The 18,950-nt window shown below is 44.0% G+C and overlaps 1 protein-coding gene across 3 annotated transcripts in view; it reads right to left on the reverse strand.

The window, feature by feature from the left end:
* The window catches only part of LOC148534364 (glypican-5-like), a 318,714-nt gene that overhangs the window by 113,478 nt on the left and 186,286 nt on the right, over nucleotides 1-18,950 (reverse strand). For all 3 annotated transcript variants that reach the window (XM_088466433.1, XM_088466426.1, XM_088466419.1), the window contains one exon: nucleotides 9,287-9,407. In XM_088466433.1, the coding sequence (XP_088322559.1) occupies nucleotides 9,287-9,407 (121 nt within the window). The remainder of the gene's footprint in view (nucleotides 1-9,286; nucleotides 9,408-18,950) is intronic.

Consider the following 18,950-nt stretch of genomic DNA (forward strand, 5'->3'; position numbering starts at 1 on the left):
CATAGAGGATGGTCCTGACACACCCCTGTACCCTCCTTTATAAAGGGGCCCTGTTCTTTGCCTCTCCTCTCTAATGGTTGACCAATTCCATCTGTGGTGGCTGGCCACACACCTCAAGATTGAGCCTATACCAATGCATCCCTGGTGTGCCCTACATGCTCCAGTTCGGCACTGATTACACCTGCATTTTGCTGCTAATCTACCGGAAAATAAACCAGAATTAGAAAAAGGATAATTTTTCCTTCAAGTGTACTTTACCCAATTTGAGCTACAATTACCCAAATTCCCCTATTAATATTAGCAATACTCTTGCAATTCAGCATTGCATTTTAGGCTATGGTAGAGGGGTATAATTATGAATCTAGCTGCCTAAATAAATGAACATGTAACTCACTGGATTACTGTATGAATAAATACTATTTGACTTGAAATTGAATGAAAAAAAGTTGACATTGAGTGGCTTAGGACACCTTTTAGGTGATGACACACAGGTATTATGCTCCTTTGTGTCAGTGGAAATGTGCAGATCTGGACTAGTTGTGCCTTCTGAATGCAGTTCCCCACCCACGCACAGGATTCAAGGCTGCTTTTAATTTCAAAAGGTGAAAGTTAGTCAAACCTGAATCAAAAGAGAATAAAGGAAGTTGGAACAAGAGTTCTTGTTATTATTTAAAAATCCATAGAGCAAAGGGTGGGGTGTACAGTATTAATAAGGGTTTAAAGGCATTGTTCATGTAAAACTATGCTGCCCTCCAGCTACATAGGGGAGCGCTGATACAGTACACAATAAAAAGGGGTTTGTATTGCAGATCACCTGGGAATAAGAAATAGACCTGGGGTCTGTATGCCTTACAGGAAAGGCCCTGGGGATCAGGCATCCATGTGCCTCTCTTCAGAGGAATAAAAGGAAACGCAATGGGAGAACATCTGACAGATAATGTAATCTCATGCATTTTAAAAAGAGGACATAGCTGTTCTATTTCTTAGTTAGCTATTAAAATGTAACAGATTCCTGCAGCGTTACTGCTATGATATTTCGTTTGAGGACAGAAGTACAGGTACATGAACTTGGTTCCGATTTACAGGACAACAGTGGCATAACTTTGCTCTGAAATGATGCCAGCGGGTGACGAATGGCTCCAGAACACATGTATTATGCTGTACATCCAGAACATAGGTACTTGCGTACTGTTCCAAGTTACGGGAGAGATGGGTTAGAGAAAATATAAAGCAGGATGGTTTAAATCCCAGTCCTGGCACTAATACATTATCCCAGTATTGAATTGTCCATCCATCTCTGCCTGGTGTATGTATAACTGTCAGGAGTTTCCCAATCAAACGGATGACGCGCCTTAGCCAAGAGTGTAACTAGGTATCACAATGGGCAGATCAAAGAGACATATGTAAGGTTACCTCTGCTGTCTGGAGCTTATGCAGAGTTGCTGGACATCTGTTTGCCTAGCGTATCCAGAGGAGTAGCGTGTAGCCATGGTGCCCGGAGCGCGTGTGTGCTACGGCGCCGCCCTCCCCGTCCAAGTGTTCCAGGGACGAGGCAGGTCCATATGGGATTAAAGTAAAACGAAGTAAAAATAAAGATTAGGGGCAGCACCCTGTAGTGGTCCATATGTAGTGCCCCCTGTAGTGGTGCCCATATGCAATGCCCTCTGTTGTGGGGCCCATATGAAGTGCTCCCTATAGTGGTGCCCATATGCAATGCCCTCTGTTGTGGTGCCCATATGAAGTGCCCCCTGTATTGGTGCCCATATGCAATGCCCCCTTTAGTGGAGCCCATATGCAATGCCCTCTATTGTGGTGCCCATATGAAGTGCCCCCTGTAGTGGTGCCCATATGCAGTGCCCCCTGTAGTGGTGCCCATATGCAGTGCCCCTTGTGCCCCAGGAGAGGTCCCCCTTATGCAGGCCTCCAGTAGTGCCTCCAGTAGTGATCCCCCCTATGCAATGCCCCTTATACAGTTCCCCCATTAGCGGTCCCCCCTGTGCAGTGCCCTTTGTGCCCCCAGTAGTAAGCCCCTTATATAGTGCCCCCAGTAGTAGTCCCCCCATGCAGTGCCCCCAATAGTGGTAACCCTTATGCAGTGCCCTTTAAATAATGGCCCCAGTTGTAGTCCCCCCTATGCAGTACCCTCAGTATTGCCCTTTATATAGAGCCCCCAGTAGTGGACCCCCGATGCAGTGCCCCCAGTGGTAGTCCCCCCCTCTATGTAGTAGTCCCCTCCCCTTGTAGTGCCCCTAGTAGTAGTCCCCCCATTGTAGTGCCCCAGTAGTGGTCCCCCCTTTGTAGCTCCCCTAGTAGTGGTCCACCCCCAGTAGACACACATAATAATAAAAAGAAAACCCACTTACCTGAATCCCCGCTCCCGCCGCCACCATCCGCTCCTCTGTCCGTCCTCCCGGGCCGGCCCGCTCTGCATTATGGGAGAGACGTCATGACGTCTCTCCCATTACTCACTGCGGGAGCCGGAAGATGGAGCTCATGAGTGAGCTCCAGCCCGGCTCCGGCATAGCGCTGTGGCCCGGGGGGCGCATGGCACCCTGCCCCTCGGCCCAGCCCGCCTCTGCCCGGCAGGCTGTCAGCTTAGACAGCTGCGCTCCACCGGAACCGCCCTCCCTACGCCCCTGAGCGTATCTGGCGTGTTTTCGCACTGCGCATGCTCTGGAACCCAGAGTACACAAATATGGGAAATGCTTGATCGTGCGCTTTTTCAACGCCTTTCCAAATGTGACTGTAGTGGCATAACTGGGCGTTCTTATGTAGCCTAAGATCAGTGAGTTCATGATGACATAAATGCGGGCTTGATTAGAAGTGTAAATACGCCTGTTTCCAGATGAATATTTTTGCACTAAGTATAGCGCTGGTACAAGCGCAAGTTGATGACGATTATGACGACAACTACCAAATAAGTGTACCGAAAATGGGCAGGTTCACTTACATTCCTGCATATGAGCGAATATACGCATTAATTAGCATGCACGTAATGCGGGTGCAATTACGACTGTGTTAGTGTTCAACTCAGCCTTAGGCCCTCTTGTAAGTATCTAAAGAACGATTCCCCTAGAAATGATAAACTAATGCACTATGAAACCTTAATGCTCAATTTGATCCAATGATGTTGACCTAAGTGCTGTATTACCAGGTGTGACATGCGAGATATAGTTTATTAATCCGCTTATAAAATCACACATTCCAGTAAATATATTTTCAACTGAATGAATTTCTAAGCAACATAAAAACACTTGATGACAACATGTCAGGTTGCAGCTGGTATATCAGATTCCTGTACGCCAGGTATAATAATTATGGCGCTTCGGTACATCTGTGTCACATCAAAAGAAAGCCAGTTAGCAAGTTTTAGATGCTAGCATAAACATAATGAGCTTATTTCACAGCATAACTCAATCCGGAACAGCTTCCAAACATATGTACTGTAGTACACCTGCCTGTTAGAACACACATTAATCTCATTGCGGCCCAAGATCGCTGGCATTCTCTCCAGCTGTTTTGCTGCAGCACAATAAGAAAACACAGTGCAACTGCACCGCATCCAGCTGAATCTATACAGGAACTGGACATGAAGAAAAAGATTAGAAATTCATATACTTTGGAAACACATCAACAGTGCTAAAATCAGCAGGGAAAAACAGTCATACTTTCTAAGCTTTGATGTTTCAGCAGATACGTATATAAATTATGATCAAACCAACCTATACTATTTAGGGTGTTAGGAAGGGAAACACAGAGGAAAGAATCAGTATTCTGTGTAAACTTTTCTAGGGAGGAATGAACCTGTGAAACGGACCTTAGGCTCTCAGTGTCGAGCTCCTTGATACAACCACTAAAGTTATTATATCATTCTGCTTTACGGTGCTATCAATGGTTCATAACAGCATAAAACAAAGCACAATGTTCTCTTGTTCTTTGGAATTCCCTGGGACCAGGATTCCTTTCTGCATAGGGGATGGAGCTGCAACAAGGTTAATATCAGCATGATCTGACTTTAGTGTAGTGGCTGACAAACAGATGGAGCAGGCTTTATTTATTGCAACCTTTAGCTCATGGAGCTTCTCAAATAGATAAATTGCTTGATATACAGTTTTACATGACAGTGGAAGGATATACAGAGGTGTCTTCGCACACCTAGCCTCAATACGCCATAGGGCGAGAGACACCCAGCGGAACTGAGCAGCTTCAAGAGGTGCAGCGAAGCGTCGTTCTCTTTAAATGATGCGTCTCCTTCGCATCCCAGACGCAGTGGAACACCACTCGGTGTGAGAAGAAGCCGTGGAATGCTAGCACCTTGTTCACAGATTCAGACTCATTTGCACACAGATGTACAAATGTCGCACACCAAATTGATCAGTGCAATCTAGCAAAGTAGTTTTGTCGCTTACAGTTGTTTTATTTGCGCCGAATAAGAGGTATATTTTGAGCGAGTCACCTGGGACCTGGTGCACCGAGAGGGGCTGTTTGGTGCGACTGAAGCCACGGTGTATTAGGACACATCTGTAGTTTTCACATGTTGCAGAAAGTGAATGCAACTGTGCACTGAAGTCTGCTGCATCTGTAATTATTCAGAGGCTAAACTGTGGACAGGTGGTTCCGTTTGGGAGCCCTTAATTGGGAAGCATATAGATAGATGCAGACATGCAGTGCATATATTTATACGGACAAATGCACCAATTCTTCTGGCAGGGATGTGCATACTACCATTCTACCATTCCACTTTTCCATGATCATCTGCAGAGATACTTTGCATGATATTTGCAGGTTTTTGGCCTGTGACAGAAGTGCTCATGTCTTTACTATCAAAATAGGGATAGTTACATTATATATATTATACCAAATGAAGCTGAGGGCCTGATTCAGACCCGTTTGCTAAGCTCCGAACGCACGCTATGGGCGATTATTGCACATCTGCGCATGCAACAAAGTACGCGAACCGGTCACTGCGACCGGGAATCGTGCGCTCATAGTACACAGACTAGACAGTACTTTGAGTGACAGATAGAGCCGTTTGTGGGTGGTAACAAGGGAAGGTGCTTGTGAACGGGGGAGTGGTGCTGTGAACGCAGGCGTGTCTGGGCGTCCAAACAGAGTTATATGTGTGTGCATAATTAGCAAAGAAGCGTCATTGTACACGTCACTTGATTGTATTTCAGTCTGCAGTGATCGCAATGCTTGCGGTGGGTAGGCGTCCTTGCACCAAACAATGTGAGCGCGGCATTTGCATGCCCAGCCCCTTTTAGCTGCGTGAGAGCGCAGCTTAGCGTCCGGGTCTGAATGAGCTGAGTTGCAAGTTTACTTAATCTTTTTAAATATAGTTTTATTTTGCTAAATGCATAGAAAGTTTCACTGGTGAGATCATGTACTTTTGCGTCTATGATATACAGCCACAATGTAGCTCTGTGCAGCCGCCTTGATATAAAATACAGGCAGCATACAAAGGGTTATTTAGGTGTAATGCTAAAACCAACATTCTGTAACACTTGGGATTTCCTGTCAATTAACTTGAGAAATGATCTTACCTGTATTTCAGTGGGGTTTCATTTGTTTATTTCTGGAATAAGTTATATCTAAAACTGCTGTCTTCATAAGGTGGTGCAAACATGGTCATTGCGTCATCCTGAGTGAGACGCAGACTCTGTCTCTTCTGCAACTTCATGGTAATGCTACAACACAGCTCTTCCCCAGTGTACATCTGCGCTTTGGAATGTGCAAAAACTGAGACACCCACTTTGAGTGTCTTCACAATTAAAGTGAAGTCCAGTTAAAAATGCTTTTTTAACAGTATTATTATATTATTTGGTATAGCCTTATTGGGCTTTTTTATATATTGTTGTTTATTCTAACAGGTGCTATTGGAGATTTTTTGGAGCCTGATCAACTCCACATGTTTCTCCATACTGTGGTATTTTTAATAGATATTGTGTTATGTGCTTTATAATTTAGCGGAGGCACAATTCATGTGTTTGTTTTTGTGCATACATAGTACTACATTGTACTGTGTAAACTAGATAATAAACTGGTATATTGAATTACTATACGTTTGTGTTGCTCTTTGCCCCAACAGTAATTTCAGAGCGCAGTATCATTTATTTTATGCACCTAATAGTGTAGTATTTAAAAATGGTGATAATTCGTGCTCATAGAAGTGATTGTGCGTACCAAAAAGAAAAACTTTTGAGCTTATCTGTAGAACCAGAAGGTGGGTGGTCTATATAACGCAGGTTGAGTGGGATGTCATCTGCTTGATCACCTTCTAAGAAGCTAAAATGGGCTCATAGGAGAAAGAATGTATATAGTGTAGTATTTCCTTTCAATTAGTAGTAGTATAATTACATATAGAGGCTGCGTACCAGAAAATGCTAATTAGATAGTCTGTAGTTTGTCATCCACCACGTAACTTTTAGTGCCCTCTTTCCATCCCTCTATGGAGCGTATATGTTCAGTATATGAGAGCTAAATATAAATGATCCCTCATCAGTATATTTGAACATAGGGTTATTTTATTCAGTTACAAGGTATGGGGAGACATCACATGAAACAAACAAAAACTAAATAAACAAAAAATAAAGTTTTTGTGCTTATCTTTAAAAGGGGGTACCCAGTCCTCATGGATATGTATCCAAAAAACACCAGAGAGCCTGGGTCAAACGGCCTCAACGCGTTTCATCCCTTTGGATGGAGCTCCACTCCTGAAGAAGTCCCAAAGGGATGAAACGCATTGAGGCCGTTTGACCCAACACATGCACAGGAGTATAACATTGCTTTACTGTGTCAGAAATCAGAATCAGGCCCTTTATGTGCACTCAATAAGCCCTGTGGAACCCTACTAAAGTTCATTATAATAACTCTCCTCATAAAGTTACTCCTCTCTCTCTCCAGACTATATAGCCCTTGTATAAAGCTAAACCCCATTTTCTGTGGAGTGCCCAGTCCTGCTCTTGGCCAGCTAGTTCTTCTCACCAGTAGACACTGCTCACCTCCCAATCATCTCCATATTGGAGAACTTGTATATCTGCGTGCACCTGAGTTTGTATCATGCTTGCCGACTTCAGGTGTGTGGCGATGGGGTGGCGGTGCCTGACAGTCCGCGTCATTAAGCCCACCCCCTCGCAGCAAATTGTCGCGATTGGTGTAAATTTAAATAGAGGCGGGGCCAAATGACACGATTCTTGCAGAATCGCGTCATTAAGCCCTGCCCACTACACGGGAATGGACAATTGCCCTGGAAATTCTCCCCCATTCTGCCCACTTCACTAAGAGTGGGGTGCGGGGGGTTACCCACAAAGTCGTGAGCCTCCCGCGAGGCATGTATGGTCTGTATATGAAACCCAACTTAAATTAGAATTAAAATAATCGGCTGCCGCTAGATTGTACTGTAGCACTTCGTATACAGATTCAGCACATAGATGTACATGTGTCACATATCACATTAATCATCACATTGCGACTTAGACACATTTGTGGAATATTTTGCAGAGTCTCATGGGCCCTGGCGCTAAGAGGGGATTTTTAGTGCGACTACAGCAAAGATGTATAAGGAGATGTCTGTAGATGTGTATATAACAATAGGCATACGTGCACACAGATAGCCACGCGAACCCTTCATATTTGTTTCCAGTTGATTCACTATTCCAAAGGCTTTGTGGTGATAGAGAAAGGGCAGTAGCTCTGGGGGAGCCAATGACACAGGGCTCTGATGGTGATTTGTGCGTAGCTGGTTGGCTTAGGTCTCCTCTGAGTGTATTACAGCAAAGTTTTGGTGTCTTAGCTGTCACTGATTGTACTAGATGGCCTGTTTTGTATTCCAGATTTATTATTATTGTTATCATTTATTTATATGGCGCCACAAGTGTTCCGCAGTGCCTTACAAAGTACATAAACAAATAGGTTGACTTACAGTGACTTACAGTACAATACAATACAGGACATGGATAATATACATTGCTACATTCACAACCATAGCACCCAGATAAGCAACAGAGCAAAGCAACCAAGTGTTAGGTGCCCTAGTGGGGAGTAATGGTGGGTACACACTGGGCGATCAAAGTGGACGACTGAACGATAACGATATCATTATCGTTCAGTCGTCCACTTTATCGTCCATTTTATCACAAAAACGATGAACGATTGCGACGACGCACGTTCCCGCGGGTCGTTCATCATCATCGTTCATCGGGTTAACATGCAGGCCAACCTGACGATGTCGTCAGGTTGCTGCATGTTGGGGAATGGGGGAAGAGAGCCCGGCGCTGAACGATATCGTTAGTGATATCGTTCAGCGGGTGTGCTCAATGTCATGAACGACATTGAGCACACCCTGCCGGGGACACACTAGACGATATCGCTCAGGGAGCATATCGTCTAGTGTGTACGCACCATAAGAAGTAGATGAAAGTAGAGTAAGGAGAAGCACAAGAGGGTAGAGGGCCCTGCTCAGAAGAGCTTACATTCTATAGCGGAGGCACAGACAAACAGGTGTGACACAGATGGGGTAGGCAGGAAGGAAGATGTAGCAGCAAGTTAAGATGAGAGCTTTAACTTTACTAGTTACTGTATGTACAGTAGCTGTGTAGGTCCTGTAAAGAGATGTGTTGATTATTCTAGAGGACGGTGGTAGCAATATAATAACTCTGCTATGGGTAATATGCTTGTACCATAGTTCCAGTGTAGCTGGAGAAGTCAGATGCTTGGCGTAAGGGGCATATTTATTCAAATGTGTCAAGTGTAAATTTTTATCAATGTCATAATCACTGCTTGTAGCGATTTCTAAAACATTACCAGTATTTTATTCTTGTATTTATATGACTTTTAGAAAATAAACATGATTAAAAAAAATAAAAAATTACTAGTATCCATAATCTGGGCATTTGAGTATGCGCTGCACCTATGATACTGGGCCAGAGCAGCAAGGGTTAACTTACCTCTTCATCTCCATGGCTACACGCACACATGAGCCGGTAACGGTGGCGTATGCATTGAGAAAAGCATCAGAACTAAAAGCACAGACTTGGACTTTGTGTTACGATTTCAAAAAAAGTAAAAAAATAGAGAAACAAAAAAAACTAATACCTACAAGTAGGTAAGTGACAGAAAGATGAACCTTAAATAAATGTGTTTAAACTGGGTAAGTGACATGGAAACCTCTTCACTGTCCAAGGTCCGCCGACTGGCTCTTATATACACCCACGTATAGCTGGACACAAGCCACTTAGTTATGTGCTTCCCTGTCCATTAGAGACATCCATAGAGATGGGATTCATACCTGTATGAAGAGTCGTAGCTTGTTGATCACTTGATTAATGATGATATTGGACCCTCGGACCTTCACTTCTGGGTTGTTCACTTGATCTTTAAAATCACTGGACACAACTAGGTTTGTGTAACTAGAAAATAAGAAAAATAAGAAGCTGGTGAGCACAATGTGACAGTCTGTCATCACAGTTCATAAGTATTTCCTACCATCATATGACATTACTTTGGCTTGTACATTCCCTCAAATCATTTGTTACTAATACTCGTACAGTACATTGCTTTATCTTTCTGCCTTCCTGCTGTGTTTCTCAGGGAATGGTATTGAAATACCAGTGGCTGTTTTTGAAAACCCGACAGTGGATGACCGACAGGATGAAGATCCCGCCTGGGGCAGAAAAGTACCTTAACCCTCCCCTGTCCACCACTAACCCTCCCTTAGTGGCGCCTAACCCTAACCACCCCCCCCTAGTGCCTAACCCTAATCTCCCCCTAGGGGTGCCTAGCCCTAACCCCCTCTTACCGCTCCCTAAACCTAACCCTCCCAGGGATGGTACCTAACTCTAACCCCTCCCTGCAGGTGCCTAACCCCTAATCCCCCCCTAGGGGGTGCCTAACCCTAATCCCACCCCCCAAACCCAACCTTAACCCTGCTAAACTCCCTAATCCTTACCCCCCCCACCCCCACCACAACTAATACTAAGGGCTCCCCGGACTCACCTTCGTTCGAGCTAGCATCCTTAGCGTTCCGGCGCCGGGATCAAGATAGGCGTCAGTATTTCGACGCCTATCTTAAATCCCTTGCCGGGATTCTGATGTCAGGATTGCTGCTGGTCTCATAACTACATCCCGTTTCTCAGCCATGTATTTATATGCATTGTCCTTGGATAGGACACAAAACAGATGGCACAGCAAAGCTTTGTTTTATCCCAGGGCAGAGGAAGGAAGAAACTGCTTTGAGATATAAAGATGTTGCTGGAAAGCACAGACGAAGACAGAAAGGGAAATGAAGTCAGTAAAAGTTGGAGGTCGTGTAAAAGCCAATAAATGACAGGAACTTGAGATGGAGGGCCAGATCCAAGGTGGACGCAGCAGTGTCTATTGGAGGTCGGTCATTGCAAAAGGCGCCTTCCCTGATGTACATCTCTGCGTATGAATGTGCAAGGACTGAGACACCCACCATCAGCGTCTGTAATAGGAGCGGTCGAGCGTATGAGTACACGACGACTTTCACTGGCACGTCTGCGACACGTCCACTAGACGGACCATTTATGGCGTGCATTTCCAGCCCCTTCCCAGTCACAGCCCAGGAACGCCCATCACTCAACTATGTGAACACTAGATTTGTATGTGTTTCTGAATCAGGTCCAGAATCTCCTTTAACAGACTCCACGTTACACACGGTTTGATTAAACAGTAAGTACACTGAACACCATGATAATGTTTTATGGAAACACAGAAGATTGGGAAAGACTCGTATCGTACTGGTAACAAGAAGAGAAGTGAAATCAATGCAAGAGAAATACCAAAGGATAGGAAGAAGCTGCTGAAGAGCTGTACAGCTGTTTTCTTAGTCCATGAAGTACTTCCTTTGTGGATCAATTGTAAATGTATAATAAAGCAGCAGTAAGTGGAGGCAATGCGGTGATTGACCGCTCTGTTTGTGTGTGAGGTCACCCGGAGGTAAGTGTGGGCAGGTTGATTATTTGATCACTCTGACCGTGCTTGACCCTTGTTGCCAGGAAGACAATGTTTTTACCCAGTATATAAATGTAATTATAGATTATATATATACACAATTTATTCTCTCAGTTTATGGTTCTCTTCAGAAACATAGAAAAGAAAACATGTAAATGACTTGCTGCATTTCAGCGATTATGTCATATTCACAAACAGGGTCACCAACTATTTCTTCCTATAATTGCTATGAGGAGCTCTGCTAAACTATGCAATGAGGGAAATGCCAGGGAGGGTGCTAGGAAAAAACGGGGGGAGATTTAAATGTCATTTATTATGTATAAGACCACATTAAGCAATATACAGACATGTACCTTATTTTAAGGCCTATTTTTTAAACCCAAAAAATGCATTAAATTCTCAGGAAACATCTGTTTTCAGAGGTCTGCTGTATTTTTGAACAGTGTGGCTATTTAACATGGAGGTACGGGATTAAATATCTTCTACCTTCGCAAATGCAGTCACCATTCATTCCAAGGGGACTGCCAAAATGCCCAATTTACAAAGATCACGTAAGCAAAAAATACTGTTTAGCATAAGCCGTCACTAGCTCTGGGCTGAGCTTGTGTTTCCCAGCATCACACCAGTGATACAGCCGCAATACACATTCCAAATCTCTGCAATATGGAATGATAATTTTCAGGGCTTTAATGAAAAAGTAAATAAATATGCCCACTTGTCTGTGGCACCATATTCTATGTAAGGGCATAACTATGCAGGTACAGAGGGCGCCTTTGTTATGGGGCCCTTTCCCCTGCACAAAGCTCATATTGGCATTAGTGCTGAATGTCGTGGTAAGATCAGGTGACACTGTATTGAACAGAGAAAGGGACAGTCTACAAACTACTCAACATAATTCTAGTTATTCAATACAGTGTGTTGAATGCACTAGATCAGTGGTACTCAAACTTGGTCCTCAAGACCCCAAACTGTTCATGTTTTCCAGATCACATGTACATCTTGGTAATACACCTGTGCACCTGCTAGGTGGACTGGAATACGTGAACTGTTTGGGGCCCTGAGGGCCGGGTTCAGAAACACTGCACTATATCACGGTGAGCAGTTTGTATTCTGACCCTTTCTACCACCCACCCAACTTACAGTGGACTGTATGCAGCAGATTTGGCACATAGTGCACCCGCAGAAGAAGATAGCAGCCAAGATCGGTAAGCTGGAGCCTGCACATGTGAACTGGGGGCACTGTAGTATAATGTGAACTGAAGGCATGGTGACAATGAGAACTGGGTGCCTTGTGTGGCATAATGTGAACTGAAGGCACTGTGACATAATGAGAACTGGGGGCACTGTGTGGCATAATTTATTTTTTTATTTTATTTATTACCAGTTATTTATATAGCGCACACATATTCCGCAGCGCTTTACAGAGAGAATATTTGGCCATTCACATCTGTCCCTGCCCCAATGGAGCTTACAATCTATATTCCCTACCACATGCTCACACACATACACACTTATGGTCAATTTTGAGGGGAGCCTATTAACCTACCAGTATATTTTTGGAGTGTGGGAGGAAACCGGAGTACCCGGAGGAAACCCACGCAAGCACAGGGAGAATATACAAACTCCACACAGTTAGGGCCATGGTGGGAATTGAACCCATGACCTCATTGCTGTGAGGCAGTAACGCTAACCATTACACCGTCAGTGTACTGAAGGCACTGTGACATAATGAGAACTGGGGGCACTGTAGTATAATGTGAACTGAAGGCACTGTGACATAATGAGAACTGGGGGGCACTGTGTGGCATAATGTGAACTGAAGGCACTGAGACATAACGAGAACTGGGGCACTGTAATATAATGTGAACTGAAGGCACTGTGACATAATGAGAACTGGGGCACTGTAGTATAATGTGAACTGAAGGCACTGTGACATGAGAACTGGGGCACTGTGTGGCATAATGTGAACTGAAGGCACTGTGACATAATGAGAACTGGGGCACTGTGTGGCATAATGTGAACTGAAAACACTGTGACATAATGAAAACTGGGGGCACTGTAGTATAATAAGAACTGAAGGCACTGTGACATAATGAAAACTGGGGGCACTGTGTGGCATAATGTGAACTGAAGGCACTGTGACATAATGAGAACTGGGGCACTGTAGTATAATGTGAACTGAAGGCACTGTGACATAATGAGAACTGGTGCACTGTGTGGCATAATGTGAACTGAAGGCACTGTGACATAATGAGAACTGGGGCACTGTGTGGCCTAATGTGAACTGGAAACACTGTGACATAATGAAAACTGGGGGCACTGTAGTATAATGAGAACTGAAGGCACTGTGACATAATGAGAACTGGGGCACTGTGTGGCATAATGTGAACTGAAGGCACTGTGACATAATGAGAACTGAAGGCACTGTAGTATAATGTGAACAGAAGGCACTGTGACATAATGAGAACTGGGGCACTGTGTGGCATAATGTCAACTGAAGGCACTGTGACATAATGAGAACTGGAGGCACTGTAGTATAATGTGAACTGAAGGCACTGTGACATAATGAGAACTGGGGGCACTGTGTGGCATAATGTGAACTAGGTCCCTACTATGGGCATACAAAGAACAGTTGCAGAGAGAGGTGTCTCTCTAGAATAATGTTGCTGTGGGGCCCACAAAGTTCTAGTTACATCCCTTATTCTATTTGATTCTGCAGTATAGGATGGATCATGTGTAGATATTGGGCTCTACATGATCTGTTATTTATGAACTGTTGTTTATATAATGTCTACTGTATATTATGCAGTGCTTTGCAGAGAATATTTAATCATTCACAGTCCCTACTACAGTGGAGCTTACAGTCTATATTCCCTATCATTCATACAGACACACACTAGGGTTAATCACCTCCCTTTCAGCCGTTAGTGGAGACTGAGAACCTGATTCAGAGGTGGACGGAAATTCCACTGCGACTGCGATTTGTTTGCAGCAGATCTGCGAAAATATGCTAATGCCGCAGCTGCTACAATATGTCCTGGCTGCATCTCAAATCCGCTACTTGCATACATGCATCATCGGTCGCACCACTGATCCTCTGAGCAGCCCCATGGTTGCGCAGAATGTCCATTGGAAGCCAATCTCCAGAACGTCTGGAAAGTGCTCGCCCGTAGCCCGCAGTCGGGCCGCTATTTTGAGTGACAGATAGTGCCGTTTGTGGGTGGTAACAAGGGAAGGTGTTGAAAATGGGGGTGTGGATGTGCGAACGCAGGCGTGCCCGACCGTCAGAACGGTGTTTAATGGGTGTGCATAATTAGCAAAGTAGCATCAATACACACGTGACTGGGTTGTATTTTAGCCAGAACTGCTCGCAATGTTGTGGGGGGAAAAGGCAACCACAAGCGCTGCGAGCAGCTCCGATAGCTCTCGATGTTCCGATTAATCCTACAACTGCTGGAGATGACGTGTGTTGCGAGTGGCAAAGGGGCGTCTTTATACAGGTGCGAGCGCATAGTGCGGCCGCGCGCTATTACTTAGTGGGCGGCTTTACATGACGCAGTGCGAGCACATGATTTAAATAGCCGGCCCCTTTTAACCAGCGAGCGAACGCAAATAGCGTCCGAGTCTGAATCAGGCCCACAGAAGCAATCGCAGGCTGAGACACACCCCCACACGCTTACATCTGACTCGCCATCCCCCGATACCTCCCACAAATGGACACTGACTGTCAATCATTGGTATTGAGCCCACCTCTGAAACTGGCCCTGAGTTGAGTATGACTCTAAATCGTAGCCAGAACTGCTCGGCTTCAGAGCATGCACTTGTGAAAACACGCAAAATCCGTTCTCAAAGTAGACTTGCGGTCAGCTCTGTAACAGCAGCCATTATCTTTAGGCCATTGTCCTGTCAGAGAAACCTTAAAGCTATGATGTGCCTCAGTGACACAATACAATACAATATTTTACATAACAGCAATTAGTTTTATGGCATGTGAATGACGGCTACTATACTGAACTGGTTATTGAATTTGGATACATACAGACATCTGATTAATTATGCAATAATTATGTTTTACTACAACAGCCCTGAAGCAAGAGTCACCACTGCTAAGTAATGCACTTCCAAGCAACTTTGCTATTGGACCGACACTATATTTTTCCGACAGAGTTCACAATCTACACCACCCCTCTAGGGTGCCATCCTTGCTTATCACCAGGGATTTACTCTGCCCAAATCTGCAGAAAAAGTATGAACCCCAGTGTATTATCCTCCTTATAACTCCGAGCTCCCTAGAACATCAGTTTTAGTCTAACTTATGTGGTGGCAGCATTATAAAGAAGTAGATTTGCCAATTCAGTGTAAGGAAATCTACCAAGGTCACAAGGAAGCAACAGTGAAATCTGAACCACAGGTCCACAGCAAGTCCCTTATAGCCTCTTCTCTATTTTACAGGCAAATCTGCTATCCTCTGATACATCTTGTTATAGCGTGCACTGTCAATTTTAGGGCTGGCCCAATGCGCCATTGATTATAAAGTTCCAATTATATCTCCCGGCTCAGAGCTAAAACCTCGACTACTGTCTGCAGCGGAGACACAACTTTTATTTCTGGCAACCTTGAGGGACCATTTATCATCCACGCACTAATTGTTAGGGGCAGATCATTCCCTCAATGAGAAGCAGGTTGCATAGACTGGATCTGCAGCAGTCCTCTATTCGTTGGCCTCCCAGACATCGCTTTCTGTTGCAATATGTTGTCTATGTTTCTAGAGCATATTTATTGATTGGAGAGAAGCGGTTTCTTAATGTGCACTAATTTACCTCCATCAGCTGGTCTGATTCTGCTGAACACAGCATTCACATGGAATAGTAACACTTTTAGAGACTGGCTGTGTCACTTTCACTCCAAGGAGAGAAGATCTGACCTTAATGTCATTGCACCACTCATGGTCTGGGAATAAGGGCTCAGGTGGCATAAAGGAATATTATGTTAAAAGGAAGGTTCTTACACATCTAACTGCCTATTATACTGATGGAAATAAGAGAAGTTCAAAAGCAGTGTCATTAACTATGATACAGTATCACTTACTTATATTTGGGAGAGATTTATCAAATCTTGGAGAGAGATAAAGAACCAACCAATCAGCTTCTAAATTTCATTTTACAGGCTGTGCTAAAACTAAACTTCCCCACTTCACAAAAATGTTACTTATCAGGCCATGAGCTCCAAGCGGGGAGAGCACCAGGCAGTATCACATGACAACATCCAAAATCGGGGTTTCAGAGAATCAATTACATAGAACCAGATGACTATGAAAACAGGAGTCATCTGGTGACCTGCCACAGAACCACTGTGTAGCATTGATTCAAAGAATCAAAATTAATATTATTTGCTTTATATGCCAAAATGGTGATACAGAATTTAGCGCTGACCCCTCACAGGACTAAGGACCTGATTCAGCAAGGATCGCAACTGCGATTACGCACGCAATTGGCCGATTGTTGGGTAGGGAAATTACGCATTGACGTTAAAAGTTCTTTATAAACTGCGTGCTAAGGGATTTCTATTCACTGTGATAAGCAACAAAACAAAAATCTTATTTATTGCCATAAAGGAGCTTTTAATAATAGTACTTGACTATCAGCGACTGTTTTCCAAATGGTTGACATGAAAAATAAAGAATAGATACTCAGATATGCAGCAATGTAATAGATGATAAGATCATTGAGGTGAAAAAGAAATTCAGTCTCACAAAATAAGTACAATTAATATGTGTGTGTTTGTGTTTCTAATACAGGCACAATATGGGCACAGTATCACAACAGAGTAGTATTAACTGGCTACAGTGTTATAGTGTCTTCTGTGCTTTATATATACTAATTCAGCTTTATAGCACGTGCTACATATCTGTAAACAGGTGTAGTCTCTTTCGAGTCTGCTGAAAATAGGTGTATGGTTATAGTGTGCACTATACAGCCTGTAGTGCATTATTTCTGTTCGGTACAATCTACTGTATAGAGGGTGTGGTATATTTTGTTGAAATTCATAAGGTCATATTCATTTGCAATTTTAACATGTAATATGTCGACATTAACCACGTCGACAGAGGTGAATTTTGACATGACTACAATGTTAACAAAACGTCCCTGGTTGAGCAGTGACTTAACACGTACGGTGGATCCGGCTGTAAATCTTGCAAATTCTTATACCTAACCCTAGTGCCCAAGTATTTGCCCATATGCCATATGTCTGTCTGCATACGCTTTCTTTCATGGCATTTGTCATTGCCAGAAACACCATTCATGCCCTTGCTAAACTCTATGTGTGGACACCCCCATCCAGTTACACCCCTTCAGCCACAAGTGGAGATGTGACTGAGTTGCGCACCATAGGGGTATTCCCTGTGCTATGGAGCATGAGCAGTGTGATAACACCGTACCTATCTAGAGATCACGCACCTCCTACTGATGGGCCAGTGCAGAGATGAACGCAGGTCCGATGTGCGGATGGATCTTGAGTGCATCTCTGCATTGTCCCTGTGGCAGGAGATGTGCGATCTGTAGATCGGTACGGTCTCCTTATGGCAGCTGTATGATCTGAAGAGGGAAATAGTTTCATAGTGGAAGGTCTGTGATTTGTAGATGCTACAGTCTCTCTCATAGTGGGAGCTGTATGATCTTTAAGACGGAGTGCATTTCATAAAATAAAAAATTAAAAACCCGAGCCAGTTGGTCAGACTACAGGCTATAGGGGGTTATGTTTTGTTACTGGCAGTTAGGGAGTATGAGGTGAGTTAGGTCAGCCTATAGGAAGGATGCTGGGGGGTGGGATTTTAGGGACATTTCAGGGAGACTGGGCTAGCAGCCATTTTAGATCATCTTCCTTGGGTTTGTTCCCCACCCACCCTCCCTGTTGTTTTTTTCGAATTCTGAGTGGTGTCAGCTTTGGCGTTTGGCGGGAAAGAACGGTTGCAGTCGCCATCTGTCTATGGAGCTTCAGGTGCTCTCCCTCCCCAATACATGGCTTAGGCTGATTCTTCCCTACTGGGGTCAGCGGTACCATCTCTCCAGGTGAGCTCATGTTGTGTCATTGGGGCGGGAGGTGAATACCTTGGGCGCGATAATGGGCTGGCTGGCCGCCTCCCATTTTGGTACGGGGCAAGTATGGAGTGGCAGTTGGTGGATCTTGCATTGTGGGACCGTTCTTTCGGTTCCACCAATCTTTATCTGTCCTTTCCTCCTCTTAGTCACTTAGCATTGTTAGCATTTTTAGTATCTGCTAGTTTTAAATAGCCATTTATAGTTTTAAATAGGAAAATAAATAAAAGCTGACATTCTTTCCCCTTAAGCAAGTCTCAGTGTTGTTATTTCAATTGTTATGGCTACTGGTTTGCCCTACACTGGGAGTGGGATGACATACATCTGGTGATGGGGAGTTTAGTGGGAGGGAACAGTTTCATATACTGTAGTTATCAACAGTCCATATTATCAACAGACAGTCCTGGGTTTTAAAGATTTGTCAGTTGAAATTTCTGTCCCTTGAAAAGTCCCTGTTATCCTCAGTATTGACCAAGGGAGCAGTAGCATTTTTTTTGTGTGTTTTTTTTCAATGTATTATTATTTTCAATGTCTATTGTTATTGACAGTGCTACAGTATATAAATTGTTATTTTGTTACATAGGCATATGTAAAGTTCAAAAACATTATAATAGGGTGGAACTATCTTGATGGGGATAGTAGTAGTAGTGGAATCACAGCCTACACATTACTGTGCTTGATGTTCTCATATCGTCTTAAAGCACTAAAATTATTTTTAATACTTCGCAACTGTGAGTTTCATTGAGAGCGCTGTGTGGTCTGTAGCTGGGTACAGCCACACTGTGGGAGCTGTGTGGTCTGTAAAAGGGCACAGTCTCATTGAGGGAACTGTGTGTTCTGTAAACGGGCACAAGTGTCATTGTGGAAGCTGTGTGGTCTATA

Source organism: Taudactylus pleione, unplaced genomic scaffold (assembly GCF_031769625.1).
Source record: "Taudactylus pleione unplaced genomic scaffold, aTauple2 ptg000066l, whole genome shotgun sequence".
Classification (NCBI taxonomy): domain Eukaryota; kingdom Metazoa; phylum Chordata; class Amphibia; order Anura; family Myobatrachidae; genus Taudactylus; species Taudactylus pleione.